At 44.7% G+C, this 16,866-nt stretch overlaps 1 protein-coding gene across 1 annotated transcript in view; it reads right to left on the bottom strand.

The window, feature by feature from the left end:
• Positions 1-1,636: 1,636 nt before the first annotated feature.
• The window catches only part of SFMBT2 (Scm-like with four mbt domains 2), a gene marked incomplete at its 5' end in the record, with an annotated part of 35,914 nt that continues 20,684 nt past the window's right edge, over positions 1,637-16,866 (bottom strand). The window contains 6 exons of the mRNA XM_010144901.1: positions 1,637-1,777; positions 3,845-3,973; positions 4,126-4,368; positions 6,347-6,519; positions 7,789-7,964; positions 15,783-15,892. Coding sequence (XP_010143203.1) covers positions 1,637-1,777; positions 3,845-3,973; positions 4,126-4,368; positions 6,347-6,519; positions 7,789-7,964; positions 15,783-15,892 — 972 coding nt within the window. The remainder of the gene's footprint in view (positions 1,778-3,844; positions 3,974-4,125; positions 4,369-6,346; positions 6,520-7,788; positions 7,965-15,782; positions 15,893-16,866) is intronic.

Here is a 16,866-nt window from a genome sequence, read left to right as displayed (position 1 = left end):
GACCCAAGTTTGCTGCCACCATATGGTATGTGCTTGAGGTGGGGGTTATCTGGCCACAAGCACTGGCTTCAGATTTAGAAATACTACTTCTTTTAGAAGAGGTCTTCTCTGAGTGGGCTTTGGCATCACACCATTGTAACAGAGCTGTGCACCATTTCCGAGCTGGGGTCCCTGAGGCCAGGGAATGGGGGTCTATTGTCGGTTTGAGAACAAAAGTCTGTCGAAGTCAGTGGTTTCCTATGAAATCAGGCTAAAACTCAGCATGAACCATCCAATTCTCTTTTTTGAGGGACAGACTCACTTGCACCTTAAAGTTAGGGCAAAATTCAGACTTGGTCCCAGTTTGGTTCTTGCTTTTGGGAGAATTTTTTATTACTGTGATGTCGCCAACCTCTGCTGAGTTACAGCAAATTCAGGTTCAACACGTGGGACTAATGGGGTCATAAATCCCTGCAAAGTAAATGGGAACTACTTCAATAAACACACTGAGGCAAACCCAAGGTGTCCAACCCTTTTCTTCGTCCTCTCTGGTGCTCACCCTGCTTGGCATGAAGCAAGCCCCCAGTTTCACTAGCCAGGGTGGCACTGGGGCAGTCTGAGGGCTTCATACAGACTGTGTTGAGCTGGATCCTCAGCTGACCTAAAGCACCGTGGTGTACGCAACGTGAAGAGTGTGATGCTCTTTATTCCCACCCAGCAACCAGGTTCATGAAGGTACAAATGAAATCAACATTCTCTCAACAGTCTCATCATTAAATCTGAACAGCTTTTTTTTTTTTTCTTTTCTTCACCCTGTGGAGCTCAAAGTTTGGCCCTTAAAGTGACTTGGATTTAAGAGGACAAGCTTGACTATGAAAATTTTCATGCATGTTCCTGTAAAAGAATGCAGACCGTACGGATCCCATCACAGAGATGTTCAGCTTGTTGGACACACCCAGAGTGGCTCTGGACACGTTTCTGTGTACTAGGTCTAGGTCTTCTTGGACCCCTGTCAGTTTGCTGTGGCTTTGTCTGATACCATACAGAGACTGTGGGTTGAGTCCTTCTTCACAAATCACTCAGGAGTAACAAACAGCGTACAAGTGGTATTAACACTTTTTCATTTCGTAAGACTGGAGAGGCGGGAGAAAAAAGAGCCCCTTGATCACTAAGATCAGATGTGCAGTAAACCCCAGGTAATGCTACAAACGATCACTTACATTTCAATATGAAAGAAATGTGTCAGAGTTGGCTAAAAGGAATGTTCACGCCCAGAAATTGGCCTAGACAAACCATCACCATCTGGAAACGTCCGACCCTTTTCCTTGGGAACGCGTCTGCCATCGGTAGCTTTGTTTTAGCGAACGACAAACCATCTGATCCGTGCTGGCCTTGCACCGCTGCATAATGGGTTGGTGAGGCTCACCAGGAGATGCCAGCAGTTTTTTGGTGTGCTTTACAAGTACAGAAAAATCAGTTCATTTTGTTGCTAGTTTTCTGTTGTGGTTTTCTTTTTCTTCACTTCAGATTAATTCCCACTGTTTCCAATTCCACGTGTTCTTGGAAAATACAACGGATAGGGGAAAAAACCCTTGAACAAGTTGAAATGTTAAAAAAAGAGAGGGAACAAGGAGAACGAAGAAATGGAGAAGTGCAGTCAGTTGGCGTATTGTGCATAGAAAGCAACTTTTACTCGCTCAATCTGGTGACACAGTTTGATGGCTGGACCAAGCTTCAGCTCCATGCACTCCTGCACCGTGGGCAGTGTCAGCAACAGAAGGGCTTGGCCATCGATGTCCTGGGGGAGAAAAAGACAGGGGAAATGGTTTTGTTTGTGGAGTCTGGAGCGCGGAAAGCATAACCTGGTCAGGAGAAGCACAAAGGGAAGTTTGCCTCAAATATTAAAGGTGATTTTATCCTCTACCATTTTCTCCCTCTTTGATGCTGCCCGTCTCCTTTCTCTGGGATACCTCATGCTTTTTCAGTAGTTGTCTCGTGTGTCTTCATAGGCTCTCACCTTGCCCCCAGTTTGGGAAAAGCCTCCCAGCTGCGGAAATGCAGGATCACCTTCTAAAGAAACTCTGCAAGGTCTATGGAGATCTGATTAGTCCCATTTTATGACTGAGGAACTGAAACAAGGAGGAGGCTGCAGAGAGCACACCGGGAGACAAAGGAGAGAGCGCAACGGAGAAACTGATGCTGGTCCCACTGCCAAGTCAGACCCTTCCCCCACCTCTTTTGGCCCCTGATTTGCTCAGCACAGGTTTATGCCTGCCTTGCTCCATGCCACGTCTCCTGGTCCACCAGGGACCTGCCTTGTTCCACCTCAGCTGCTGAACAACCAAGGCAGAGGCACCTGGACCACCTGGAGCCCTTGAAATCTCTTAACGCCCCAGAGTCACAGAATGGCGTGGGCTGGAAGGGACCTCTGGAGGTCTCATCCTTCCCTCAGTCATATCTATGCACCAAACTCCATGAGCTTGCACCCCAGACAAAAGACATTTTATTAAGGATTTCTGTTGGCTTTATGATCCTCAATTAAGCGCTCAAGTCCTCTTTATTCTTTAACGAACTGAGAAGCAGACAAGGTGGCCACAAAACTGCTTTTTACCCATTAGGGAGGATCAGTCTAAGTGCAGAAAAAGCACTGTGACTCACAGGCAACGTAAACTTCCCAGGACAGCCCTGATCAGGCAGCATTGAACACAAGGAGGATTCGGACACCTTAAGCACTCCTTTGATCAGGACTGTCCATGGCTCAGGTTCCTCCTCCACTGAAGCTTGACGGCACGGCCCATTGCAGCACAGCTTCCTCATGTATCACAAGGAAAAGCTCCAGTCATGTGTGCTTGATTTAAAGTCCCTATAAAACTCCTTGGCAAAGCAGAGACAGGGTTGGTTTTCAAGCCCTGGAGATATTCCAGGCTGATTAACAAATGGTCGGAGCATGCTGCAACGCAGCAGCTACAGCATCTTGCTATGGAGCGATTCAGCCTTGCTCTAGACTCACACTTCAACTTCTCCCAGTCAAAGCAGCTGTACTTGAGCACAGAGTTATTAATGGTGAAGAATCAGAGATAGTTCACTGTGCAGCTGGCCATACCACCAACTGCCACCGGCTGTGGCCTAATTAACCACACTTGCTTCTTTCTAATTAAGATTTCTCAGTGCTGCCCTTTACGTTCAGCGGCCACAGTTACTCGTTAGCGAAGGAACAGCTGTTTCTATATAAACTTTACACGTTCACATTTAATTGAGATGAAGAGCATTGGCTTCTGCTCCTGCAAACGTTGGCATCTCCTAAAATTAGGTCATCCAAGGGCCTGGCTCCCAGATCTTCAGAGGGATGTAGATGGGAAATAGTTGCCTACATACTCAAAGCGTCTGGAGACAAAACTGAGACAGCCAGTTTGGGGTTCAAGCAACAGTTTACTGCCTTCCAGGCCAATAATTCAAAACAGGGCGGAACCCCTGTGGCCAGGAGAGACAGATTGCTAGATACCACATAACCACTGCTGGTTTTTACGCTTATGTGCCTGCCTATGTGACACCAGGATGGCACTGTGGAGCCTGGCATGAACAAGAAAGGTCTAAACCTCCTGCTTTTCGTAAGAACTCAGGCTATGGGGCTTCTGGTCTCTGCGAGGATATGGCAAGGTTCTGACTCCAGTCCATGCCTTGAAAACATTTGTGCTGTAGCTTGGTCTGAGGGAATCTAAAGTCTGATCATAATCTTTGTCACAGACCCAGACCCAGGCCCAGCTAGTGAGGTGAGGTGTGGTACTGCTGCTTTTTCTTTTTTTTTTTTTTGTGACATGAATAGGCACCGCAGACACAAAAAGAAGAGCTACATGAAGACATCTACCTGCTCCTGAAATATTTTGGCAAGGGGCGCACAGTCGGTCAGTTTAATAAACTTCACGACATCAGTTACAGTCCACTCCAATGGATTACTGTCCAGGATGAGCTTCTCTTCCTCTTCTTGCTTAATTTCCTACAAAAAAAACCAAAAAACTCTCATAAGAAAACTACCTCGTGTGGCGAACTGGGGCAGGGATTCCCTCCTCAGACGAGGAAGGCTTGGCACGGAAGGTTAATTTCACAAGAATACTGCTATTGATTTGGAGCGATGGTGGACATACTCACTTCCTTGACTTGTGTGCACTTCTCCGCCTCACCGTGGGGCTGTGGTCTCCGACTCCGTCGGGCTCTCTCCACGGGAGGAGGTCTGTCCGACTCAGTGCTGCTCCGCAAGGTGACTGCTCGCCGGGGCCTGGCAGAGGGGACCTCAGCAGAAGAGGTATCGGTCTGGTCATCCCGGAGCTCTGAGCTGGTTTCCTCGCTTCCCGTCTCGTCCTCCACTGCATCCGGCTCATCGTCTTCGCTCTCCTGCACAAGGACCATCGGAGAAACAGCATCCAGGCTCGGAGATTAATACAGCAGCAAATCAAAAGGCACTGGGTCAACCTGCACACCTGTGCCCATGTTGATCCAGGGTAACATTTATTTTAACTGATTTATCTCATTTTCATTACAGTGCTAAGTAGATTAGCCCTCAATTTAGATATGTTGCAGAGTGTGGAAGAAAAAAATACATGGTGGACAAATCCTTTTTCTGTTTCTAACAAAAGGTCAGTGGCAATAACTCATCTGGCAGGAAACATTCCTCTGTTGGGCTTGCACCTCAAACCTTGTAGATGTGCATGAAAAGGGGAAATGGAAAATATGAAAAGGATAAAATGAAACTCAGGTTGCTTGAGATGAAGTAAAATCAGAAATAGGCTTGAATTTAAACGGTCACCTTGCTTCAAATTGTCACTGGTATTGAACAGAAGGAGATGTTGGTACCTTTTAAAAAATATCTGGATGTACACGTGCACACTTGTACTTGATATCTTAGCTGGCATTTCTGTAAAAGCAAGGACGGAGGATTTCACCCAGATTTCCCCACTTTCAGCCCAACACCTAAATGCTGAAGGTGAAGTACAAATTTCCTTTTAAAGGATATTATAGCAGGTTCTTGCGATTTCTGTCACACAGAGCTTGCAAGCACACACCAACTGATGGAAACTGTGTATTTCGAACTTTATATATACATAAGTGGCCCAAATGGCTTTGACAGCTTGGCTCTGATCAAAGTGTGAGCGTGCACCCAAGCCATATGATCAGGTTTTAAATGGAAGAGCAATTTTAGGCAAAGTTAGTTATATTTGCTGAAAGGCTAAAAAACTTTGCTAATGGTTGATTCAAGTTTAATGAGAGTTTAAATTCCTTTGAAGCAGGTATAATCTAAGGAAATGAAGCAGAACTACATCTAAATGAGGACCAAGTCATGAAGATGCAATCAACTGAAAGCTGACTAAAATATTCCCCTCCAGCTGAAACAGAGAGAATTTCAGTAAATCTGTTTAGTTCACATTGCACAAAGCAGCAATCACTGCCACTCGGCTCAGGAAAGGAAACCACGCATGAACTTTGTCATTACTATCATGGGAAAGCCACGTGGTAGTGGTCCATGCGGAAGCAAGTCTGCTTCACACTGTATTTGGACATGAATCATGGCTGAAGCTGGGATCCTGTGGTATGACACAGCATACTGGAAAGACTGAGGCCTCAGATACCATATATGAGAACCACAGAGCGGTTTGCATTAGAAGGGACCTTAAAGATCACCTAGTTCCAACCCCCCTGCCATGGGGAGGGACGTCTTCAACTAGGTCAGGTTGCTCAAATCCCCGTCCAACCCAGCCTTGATCACTGCCAGGGATGGGGCATCCACAGCCTCTCAGCAACCTGTTCCAGTGCCTCACCACCCTCACAGTAAAGAACTTCTTCCATTTGTTTATATTCTAAAGCATCTGGAACTTCTATGGCTCAATTTTGTGAACCAGAAATATTACAAATGGTTAACGAAAAAATAAAAGCCCTTGAAACCAAAATGTTCCATGAGTTATTATTATTTATTGTATTACTTGGGAGATCTTAGACACAGATTGCAGACCTCTTTCACTCTGCTAGATGCTGTGCAAAGCATCTAACATCTTTAACCAGCTCATCATTGCCTAAAGGCTTACAAGAAAGCAAGTGAAAACGAAGATCTAGTATTAGACACCACGTTAGCTAATGAGTGTTATGAAGGTGGGAGCAAAACTGTTATTTGTTAACTCTAGAATGGACAGGGTAAAAGTCCCCAAAGTGTCCCAATAAAACCAGTCTGACCTTAGAAGAACAGAGCCGCAAGGAGGGATTCATGATGGAAAATGGAAGTGTTGAGGATTGCTGAGGTTTCCCTCAAAAGGAAGATGCAGATGGGCGGACAAAAAAGCACCAATGGGCTTTTGCTGATTCATCCCAGAGCAACACGCACCTCTGCAGAGCCTGCAGCATTCAAATCGAGAGCTGACGACCTCCTTTTCTTCTGCACAAAGATGGATTTCCGCCTTTTCCTGCGTCTGGCTGGCTTGACGTGCCCACTTTTCATGTTGTTATTTTCCCCAATTGGTGGCTTAATGATTTTTTTCCTCTTCCCATAATAATAAGCTAGAGAAATGAAACAAAATACCCATTAAAAACTTCTACCACCAAGAGAACGAAACTTATCCAGTGCCTTTCTGCATGAGTTAACAGTCTTAGGCACAGTTTCAGTTGTTAATGGTTTCAGCAGAGTGGGGAGGGAGAGCTTTCCTGAGTTATGGATGTTTGTTCAACGCACGAAGAAATGGGGTTTTATTGACTATTCTGTGGCCCAAGTTGAAAGTACGGATATGAGAGTTCTCTGACCTTACATTAAATGCTTGTGCTAGATGCCTTTTGACATTCTCTGCAGCATCCTCTGGGGCTGACAGATACTTTGCCTCTCAGCTAGGGTATCCTGGGACAACTACAATGGCACTTGGCACCCATGTCAAAGCTCGTAACTGAACTGAGCCTTTTGTCACATCAATGGAGTTTTGAGGACCAATTCGACTAGCTGCATACAACCATCAACCTTGAGATGAGACAACCTCAGCTGGAGCTCCCCTAAGTGTACTCCTCCGTCTCTCCATTTGCTGCCAGTGGGAGCTAGGAGTCTAGCTTAGGTGTAGACTTCTACATATTCAATGATTTGAATATCTGTCTGAGCCCATTTCTCCTTCTACTTTATCAACAAACAGAAGGTAATTGGTTAAGATCAATCATATTGGTTCCTTGTAATCATTATGGAAGAAGGACAGCACTCACTTCCGCTTTCCTGACCTGTTTAAGAGCCAACAATAACAATAACGTGGACAACAAAAAGTGCTGAACACATGCCTAACTTCAGCCTTCCTGAATAGGCAGGAACATGTTTAAATGTGAAACAACACCCTGAGCAGAGATAGTCACAGTTCCCCAACTCCTTCCAGCTCCTCAGCACCGTGATACTGGCCTGAGCTGGTGCATATGCAGGAAACTCCTCACTGAGTAGGACAGGATTCATCTCACCTAACGACGTTGTCTCAGATGTAGCAGTTTAAATCTTTTATGTGCTACTTGTATTAACTTTATGTTTGAGGAAGAGACAAGACTTCCAAAGAGCAATGACTTTCAAGCAGATGTATTAGGACGGAACAAGATGGACAGTTTTCTGGAGATGCCTGCTTCTCTGTACAGAATACTGAAGGAGCCTATGGTGGCCCTGTGAGGATTAAATAACTGCTCTTAGATGAGATTAATCCTACTCAACATTAACATATTACACAACTCCTGATCATCATCACTGGCTCACACACAGTCTCCCACTGCTCTGATTCCCAGCTAGCAACAAGAAGCATTTTGGCCAATACTCACTGTACTTGGTTTTAGTATGAATGGAGCAGTTCTCGGGGCAGACTTCGGCCACCAACACAGGACTGAACAAGTTGGGGCAGCACTCCAACTTCGCACAGACTCTTCTGCAGAAATCTGCTACCTGATCCGACGTCCGCACAATCTTAACAGTCGCCCTGTATGTCTTCCCCCTGTATCTAGAAAAGAGTACAGCAAGACCCCCCATCACCAATCAAACGATGTCCTTTGATATCACAGATCAGACTCTTCTCTCTTAGGGAGATACCTTCCTTAAAGACTTTTGGGAGTGTCTCTCTTGGGAAGGCAGGTAGACTAGGTCTACTTGTTTTAGTGGCTTAATTTCGGATGGACTTGAAGAAGGAAAGGCAGGGTGAAATGAATCAGAGGTGTGGACATGATTCAGGAAGAAACATACGTGCAGACTGGATATACCTGTAGATGCGGGAAGAGATGGAAAAAAATCACAGTAGGCTTGGTGAGGATACCACACAGGACAGCAAGCCCATACTATGAACTGATGCAAAGTTTTGGGGAGAGAGATGTATTTTCTCTTCATATATTGACCTGTCATGAGAAGCTTATACACCTGGCACAGCTTTCTGGTCACCACCCTGTGTTTGGGATGCACTGGTGACTATCTCTACAAGCCTCCAGTACACCTCTGGACCTCTCCAGGGCCACCTTTCTCAAGGCAGCTCTCATATCACATTCCAGCTGACAAGCCCACAGTTTCATCATGCCAACTGTTGTTACTGGGATACACACAGTGTGTAGAAGCATCTCAGTTGGCCATATGGGGATCAGATGACTTTGCTGCTATGAGACGTGGGCAATACAAAACCCAAGGAAATAATCAGGAGTCTCTTGAGTTGCTTAACAGGGCTGCAACAGCGTCTAAAAACTGATTCCTATAGGGAATGCGTAGAGCAGAAATCTGCAATGAAAGGTTTGTCTTAAATTTGTTATCCACGTGCTACTAAAACATTTATTTCAGTGTTTTATATGAAGTGTTTCTGAGCGATAAATGGCTAACAAAGATACAGTTACATCCCTGATGTAATACATAGTAGATGTGAACCCTGAAAAACCAATTATCCCTCTAATTTATTAAACAGCAGCACCAAGCTAAGATAAGGTTTTTAAAGCATCTCTTACGCATCCTGAGGAATGCAACACAAGAGACAATCACAAGAGCGTGCGGTGCCAAGGCATTATAAATGTGCTTAGAGGAGAGAAAAGTAACATACACAAAAGAAAAAGAGGGAGAGAGAGTGAAAGAAGGATTACTGGGTGGGAGGCAATGAAAGACGAAGATACAGTCATCAGGAAAAATGAGACAAAGCATTTGTGGGTGTATTACGGCCCACAGTTTCCTAGCAAGGAATCAGCTGCTGACAGATACGGAAGAGGAAGAGGAGGAGAAGGTGACACAAAGAGATGTGGCCAGAGAGTTAAAATATGCAGCATATGCCCAGACCCTATTCCCTCTCTGAAGGTTTTACTGAGTTGTACAAAGCAACTGAGAAACCACCTTTTGCTGCTTTTCCTCCCAAAAGCTCTTTCTACAAAAGCTGGGCTATGGGAAAAGGCTTCGAAATTGTGGTACATAAAGTGTTCAAATGAAACTAGGGCCTGAGAACTGCCCAGTCCAACCCTCCTCATGTCACAAAAGACTTGATCCAAACTCTCACCGCAACACAAAACTCTTCCACAACCTAAATGAGCGGTTCTGCAAGGCACCAGGCTCTGATACGCCATTTGGTGCCCAACCAAGGACCCCAGGTCATGGAGACAATCCTGGATTCATTCATCCAAATGAATGGAAGAATGAATGAATGACTGAATGATCTAATTGGCCAACTCCTCACACACCCCAACAGACCTGTACAGGTAATGTAAAGTGGGAAAAGTGTGACTTCCAGGTACACAGCACTGTTGTCCCAGCTTCCCTGTGAAATAGTTGCACAGGTAGGCTGGCTAAAGAGGATTTGGCAAGAACTACTAATATCAAAAGAAAAAAACCCACAGGCATTTAAATATATCTACTTATAAAAGTTTTATATTTCTTTTCCTTGTGTTTGAAAAGACTCCTACCCTTATTACTTCTCCAGGAGCCATTAAGTTTAATGACAGCCTAGATCATTAGGTCAGGAAGTCTGACTCCTGTGACAGGCTGCAGAATTTCATTGTTACCTTCGCCTGAACCCCAACGACTTTGGCTGGACTAAAGCATCACTTTTTCACCAGAAAAGCACCAGTCTCCCCTCGAGGGTCTCTGCCCTGGAAGACTCCTGGCAGCGGGAGCACCTCATGAGCCTACGCCTCATTTTATGTCTGGATGTGTCTGGATTTAACTTACATTTATTTGTCCTTGTTCTGACTTTCACCATGAGGATGAGGAGACTGCATCTGGTTTTGTTTCCCTGCAAACGCACTGTAATCAAACTGCCTCTTGATCTTCTCTCCTATAAGCTAAAAAGCTGCCTGATGGGTATTATTCAAGGATGGCTGACTTTTTGTAACTGTGTGGTTCCTATTGTGTCTGGCTGCCCAGAAAGGACTCATTGTATTGAAGTGCCTGGTGAAATAAAAAGATGAAACTAGGAAAATGAACAACTGGCTGATTTCAGTCCGGTTTGAATGCAACGCACACGGTAATTAACAGGATGGGTGGCAAAACAGCGATCGACATGACTGCAGCCATCAGTCTCAATAACACAAGGTGCTAGTACTGGCCGCAGTAACATTTTTTATGTTATTTGGGTCTTGGCAGCACCTCTTTCAACTATAAACCATGTTCTAATAATATTTTCCATATTCCTCACTAAAGATTTTTAACACAAATACCACCAAAGGTAATCGGAGCCGGTCCAGGGTAGCCATGTGGAAAGAGCTCCTCTGGATATAGTCAGAAAACCTTTTCCCATTAGCATTGCTCAAAAAACCTGCCAACTACTGGTAGTCCTATTGATGTTCTCATACTGGGACTCCCACTTTCCCAACTGCTTGTAAGCAGTAAGTAACCTGCACGCACAGCACGGCAGTACTGGGGATGAAGAAAACAGCACAATATTTTCAGGTTTCTTAGAAATTGCTGCTCTTTTAAAAATATTTTTTAGCTAAAGCTGAAGAAATCTTCCTTCCCTCTCCCCATTCTCTCACCCTTATGGCTGAAACTATTTCCACAAAAAATATACTCGGGATCTTTGCTGATCCATGAACAATACTAAGCTATTAGCACTTTGCTGCCAATACCATTCTCCTGTTGAAGCTGCCTTTGGTGATAAAATAGATCAGAGGTTCAGGAGAACAAAATGCCTTCTAAAAGCTCCGGTTACAGAGCCACTGTGTAATGACACAAAAAGTCTTGTGCTGAAGACACTTGAAACAGCAAGAACATCAAGACTACCCTCATTTTCAAAAGTCTCATCATAAAGATACAGCAAACAGTTCTGACGATTCTTGAGACCAGTCTGAAGGACTCAGTGGCTAAAAGCATCAATTTCCTTTTGGGGGACCAAAACCTTCTATCTATTCTTTTGCAAAAAATTTCCAATTTGTTTTACTAGCTTAAAGTCTGCCAAACTGAGAAGTTATCTTCCTCCAAAGCTATTTAGTCATCCAGAGACATTTTGTATTCTTGAAGACAGGATTCAGAAAGGGCCCCAGAATTGCTCTGGTTGTAAGGACACACCTCATTAAGTCTCCTCCTGATTATGGAAAGAATGGGTTTAAGTCATTCCACTGGTCCTAATGACTTCTGCCTCCAATATTTAGCACACAAGGCCACCTGATCACACTAACTGACCTTTGCAGTGCTCAAAAAGTATGTGCAGAACTTACGTGGAAGACGAACCGGATAACATGAGCTGTAACTTTGTACTGACCTTGGAGGAGCACCATTAATAACCAGCTGCCACCTGGACCTCGTATCATTTATTGCAACCAGTTGGGTTCAGCTATCCAGTTAGCTTTCCACTCATCACACACACATTCAAGCCACATCTCCACAGCTTGGCTACATGGACATTACAGCAGAATGTGCCAAAATCAACATAACTAACTTCCACTGTTCTCCCCTCAACGACCAAACAAGTTATCTCATCCCATCAGGCACAACTCGCCCTTCATAAATCCGTGCTGGTTTTTGACAGTCACCTATTGGTCCTGCATGTTCTTGGAAACGGCTTCCAGGAGGGTGTGCCTAATAACCCTCCCAGGACTGTTAAGCTGACAGCCTGTAGTTACCTGGATTGTCTTTCTTGCCCTTCTTTGAGGAGGGGTGTGATGTTTGCCTTTTCCCAGACATCAGGAAACTTCTCTGATCATCACCAAATTTCAAAGATGACAGTGAGCGGCCTTGTGATGACATTGACCAGTTCTCTCCAGCACAGCTGGCTGCATCCCATCTGGTTCCATGCCCTTCCAGTTTACTTACACTGTCTCCACTTCTTTTCCATTTACTGTGGGTAGCGCTTCATTCCCTCAAACAGTAACAGGAACCTGGGAGGCCTGAGCGCAACCCTTGCTAGCCAAGGCTGGGCAAAGAAGAGTTCGAACACCTCACCGTCACCTCTCACAAGGGAAAGGCAGTCTTCTGAAGCGCCCAGAGTGAAAAGACTTTCTTTGAAATGCAGCCTCATAAATAAGCAATGGTGTCTGTGATGGGAGTAAATATTCCTGGAGTTCAGCTACTGGATTTGAGCAGCTCTCAAAAATTCATTTCATGATGGAGTCCAGGAATACTCATCTTTCTTATTCTGATTAACTGGGCTTCATACAAGACACAGGAGGTAACTCTCTGCACACACTGGTACTGTTTATGTCCAAAGCCCTGCAAAACCGGCTAAGCCCAAATGGGTCCATTACAGCCTTGGAAATGAGAACTCTTAAAAAGTATAAAGTCCCTCAGGCATTTTATGTAAAATTGGGAAGCCTTATCTAGAAATAGGCACGGAAACATCAAAACTATAAGGGTTGAACGCCCACAGCTTTGGCTGGCCCTCACGGGAACCCAGAGGATCAGGCCTGACATTTCTAACTCATCACCACCAATAAATCAGGTTTGACTATTTTCACAGAGAGCCGGCAGCACTGATGGGAAGCGACTGCCATCACGCACCACAGACACATCTCTTTGGACAATCTAAATTGTTTATCTTCTTTGCAAGGCTAGCGTAATTGATTCTGTGCTGGTCTCTCATGACAGCAGAATAAACTAAGTGCAGGTTGTCCTAGGACTGAGATAACGCATTCCTGGCAGTGCGTGATTTGGCATTTGGGCCAGTGGGAAAAGCAGCCTTCTCCCCACCACCCTCCTCTCTCCCCTTTGCTCTACCCTGCTGCAAACAAACACCAACATTGTCAAGATCCAAGGGGTTGTCAGTTTACATCAGAAGGAAGGCGGTGACACGACATGTCACATTACAGCACAGACACTCCAGCTAGCTGTAGAGCTGTCATCATTAGCAGCAAGACACCATCGAGAGCCTGCGTAGCTGGGAGTTGCTGTAGACGGGCGTTTGCTCATTACAGGTCTCTGTTTAAGATTCCAGAGCACTACTGACTGCCATATCTGATGTACACATGTCACATGCCATTTGCGCATCCCAGGGTATCTGATTTCATGAGCATGTTTTCTTTTCTGCTTCCACACATCCAAATGCAATTAAAAGCCTGTTATGCTTTTGATGAAGTAAATCAAGCAAGCTCAGGAAGGAAAAAAGAAGGAGGTCCTAGGTTAGCCACACAGTCTTAGGGCATGTCAACCCTCTGTCACCTGCTCTTAAAAGTACTCAAACTACCCACAGCAAGCTGGTGTGACCACAGAGCACCACTCTGTGAAGGGAGCTTCAGCCCCAGAAGCCAAAGAGCTACAGCCACAAGATGCTGCCCAGCCCCATGAGCTCTGTCTCCTCAGCAGCCAGAGGACAATGCCACACTGAATGAGAACACATTGTTATGCTGAGAAATCACTCCAAAACTTGCTGTCCCACCTCTGAGCCTGCAATGATTCGTTCGGTGGCTTGACAAAGTTGAAAGATGCTGCTTGACTCACTGAAGAGCTGAGGCTGCTGCCTCCTGGAGCAGCCACCATACAGGAACATGTACACAGCCAACATAAAATACAAAACCTCGTGGCTGGAAAGCAGTGGCATATTTTCATCGGGCAGGCCACGCAGGTAGAAGGTGTAACCCAGCAGGATGGCCGCCCTGCTAAATAGATGGGAGGGGAAAACAGACGCAGGAACAAATGGGTAGAAGCATCACGGGGGAAGTCACAGACATGGAGGTGCTTATTGCCATATGATTAGCACATCAGGGAACAGGGAGGGAGGGTAAGTGGCTGATGCGATACAGATGAGGGACAATCTCTGGTGGCCCACGTACTCACGACTGAGTTGGTCTTCCTGGTATAAGCACACCCCAAGTCATCAGACTGTCAGTTGGGCTGTGGATGAAGATGGCTATCAAGGACAAGACATCCCTGCACTTGATGGACAGTTAAATGTTCTCCTCCATTAGAATAAAGACTGCAGCAGCCTGAAGAACTAGAGGCTGCTGCTTTTGCACATGGCAGATCCGCCCACTCAAGTAAGAAATCCCAACAAAGTCCGGTTTTGGACACTGCCAATGGGAAAACTGCCCATAAGGGCAATTCTTTGCAGGGTGGGGTATTAAGATGGGGCACTACAGCTGGATTTCACAACAGCTAAGTACCTGCAGGAGGACTTCATCTGATGTTTGCTAGTACAAGGTGTGGGAACCCGGAATCGATGAAAACCAGGACATAGATGATGACTCATTTTTAATGAAAATCTGCATGTGCAAGGATGACTTTCAGATTTCCATCCACAAAACTTCAACTGAGATAGATACACAAAAACATGACTTGCCACACGGGAGAGAGAAGCAAATTAAAAAAAAGGATTTTCCAGTCGCTTTTCTTTTCTATTTGCAATCTTCTAGAAAAGCAGTTTCCGAGTACACAGAATAAAAGGTTCTCAATTCTCTCCCTCAGCCAGAACACACATGAACTTTCTGCAATATCTGCATGGCCAGAGATCAAACACAATAGCAATCAATAGTGCTGCATTTGTCAGCCAATCACTTCAAATAACCAAGAGAAAATTGCTTTTATTTGAAAAAGAGTAACAGAGTTCAGTACCAAAGGGGAGATTCACTGCGTTTAACTTCACTAGTCAGAAAGCCAAGGTGACCAAGTCAGTCACTGGCGAGAGATGACTTCAAAGAACCATTTGTTGACATCCGTCTTAGGGTGGGAAGAATTTGCCTTCTGGAGGGACTCTGGAGAGAGCTTAGGTGAGATTCCCCTCTTTCAGAGAGACAATGGCTGTTGAAACACCTCTTAAGTGTTGTGCCTATTACATAAAAGGCATGAAAGGGTAAATTTTAAAGCTGGAAGGGGAGCTTAAGTATTTTCTAGGTATCAGGTTTCCTTCAGTGTTGTTAGATGAGAATTGAAGATAGACAGGCATCAAATCTTGACCCGAATCTCAGATCTGTGAGCATTTTGCTCTAATTACTTTCCTGCTTAAAGATGTGTCCCTGATATTTTTTTGCACCTTTTTTGGTGCTGTTCATGCTAACCAGGTTTTCCTGCATTAGAGTGACAGGCTCCATATTAAGATCAGCAATACTCCCACGTTTAGAAAGCCAGGAATTGAGTGAATTCAGTAACAGTCAAGCTTATAGGAACAGCTTATCATAAAACTCAGGAGTTCACTGAATAAACGTGGCATTTTTCATCAAAATCTGGAAAGGTTTGGAGAAAGACAATAAAAATTAACCATTCAGGTGAATATTTCATTTCTTAAGTTGCTATAAAATGAGTCAAATAATTCAATGAAGCAAAACAATAATTAAAACGTAAAACTCTCAAGTAGAAAAAAAACCTTTTGTTATTTTTTTTCTCTCCAGTCAGTTCCATTTTTGAAGCCTCCCAAATAGAAGAGCACACACTGAAGACTTACTTTGCTTTAAGTGTTTCCTCTTGGAAATTCCACTGAGGGTCTTCCACTAGCTGCAGTTCTCGTAAAACACTCCCTGGCTTGTAAGCTGCATTGATCACCATGCTGAGAACCTATTGAGAGACAAAACCGACACCTCTGATGGGTTTAAAAGTAGTCCTTGACCACACCGAACACGACCCCAGCTGCTGCACAGGCAGCTGATAGGTGCCAACTTCAGTTCAAGGCTGCACAGATGCAATCAGAAGACATCCCAGATTAGATCAGTGTGCCAGCATATTGTAGATGACACAGCAGTCTGATACGGTGACTGCTTTAAATGCTGCCAGTTAACCCCAAACATTTCTTGCTAATCAGTAATTTTTCTTTGAGACAGATCCTCTCACCCACAGCAGATTCCATTCGCTGCATCCACACTGACTGAATTTAGTAAAACAGGAAAATACCTGATGGCTCAACCAGGTACAAAGTCACATGTACTGTTAAACTAAAGGGGAAATTCACATCCTTGAGGTCAGCAACATGCTCAAGCATCTGAGCGCTGCGTGCCTTGGCTGTATTAACAGAATATTAATGAAGTCAACACAAAAAGAGTTTGCAGGTGGTGTGCCTGAAGCCCAGTGTGTGACCACTCTGTACCACAAAACACACGTGCCAACCCACTTAATCCAAAGTCTCCGAGAATAAAAATTATTCCTTCTATTGGCTCAGGGGCTCCAAGCTTTAACAGTCTACACTTGGCCTAAGGAGATAAATACAAGAAAAACAAATCTCTTAACAGCACCAGACCATGTGTTGGAACACTGGGCATTGTATGCACGTCAACGACCCCACAGCGAGTCCAGATTGGTTTTGATATAATTCAGCTCTTTACATGACGCCTGTTCTTAATTCTTTCAGGGCCTGCAAATGATTTCAGTATGATGAACATTAAGTTTCCCCAGTACCCATGAATGTGGTCCATCAGAAATGAAAAACTGCACTGATCACGTGGCAAAGAGCGAAGTGTTTATTTTGGTTGGTTGGGGTTTTTTCTGGGTTTTGGGGTTTTTTTTTGGGGGGGGGGGGTGCGTAATTGAAACACCTG

This window comes from Buceros rhinoceros, unplaced genomic scaffold, assembly GCF_000710305.1.
Source record: "Buceros rhinoceros silvestris isolate BGI_N320 unplaced genomic scaffold, ASM71030v1 scaffold7311, whole genome shotgun sequence".
NCBI classification, from domain to species: Eukaryota; Metazoa; Chordata; class Aves; order Bucerotiformes; family Bucerotidae; genus Buceros; species Buceros rhinoceros.
This window is presented reverse-complemented; position numbering and strand designations above follow the sequence as displayed.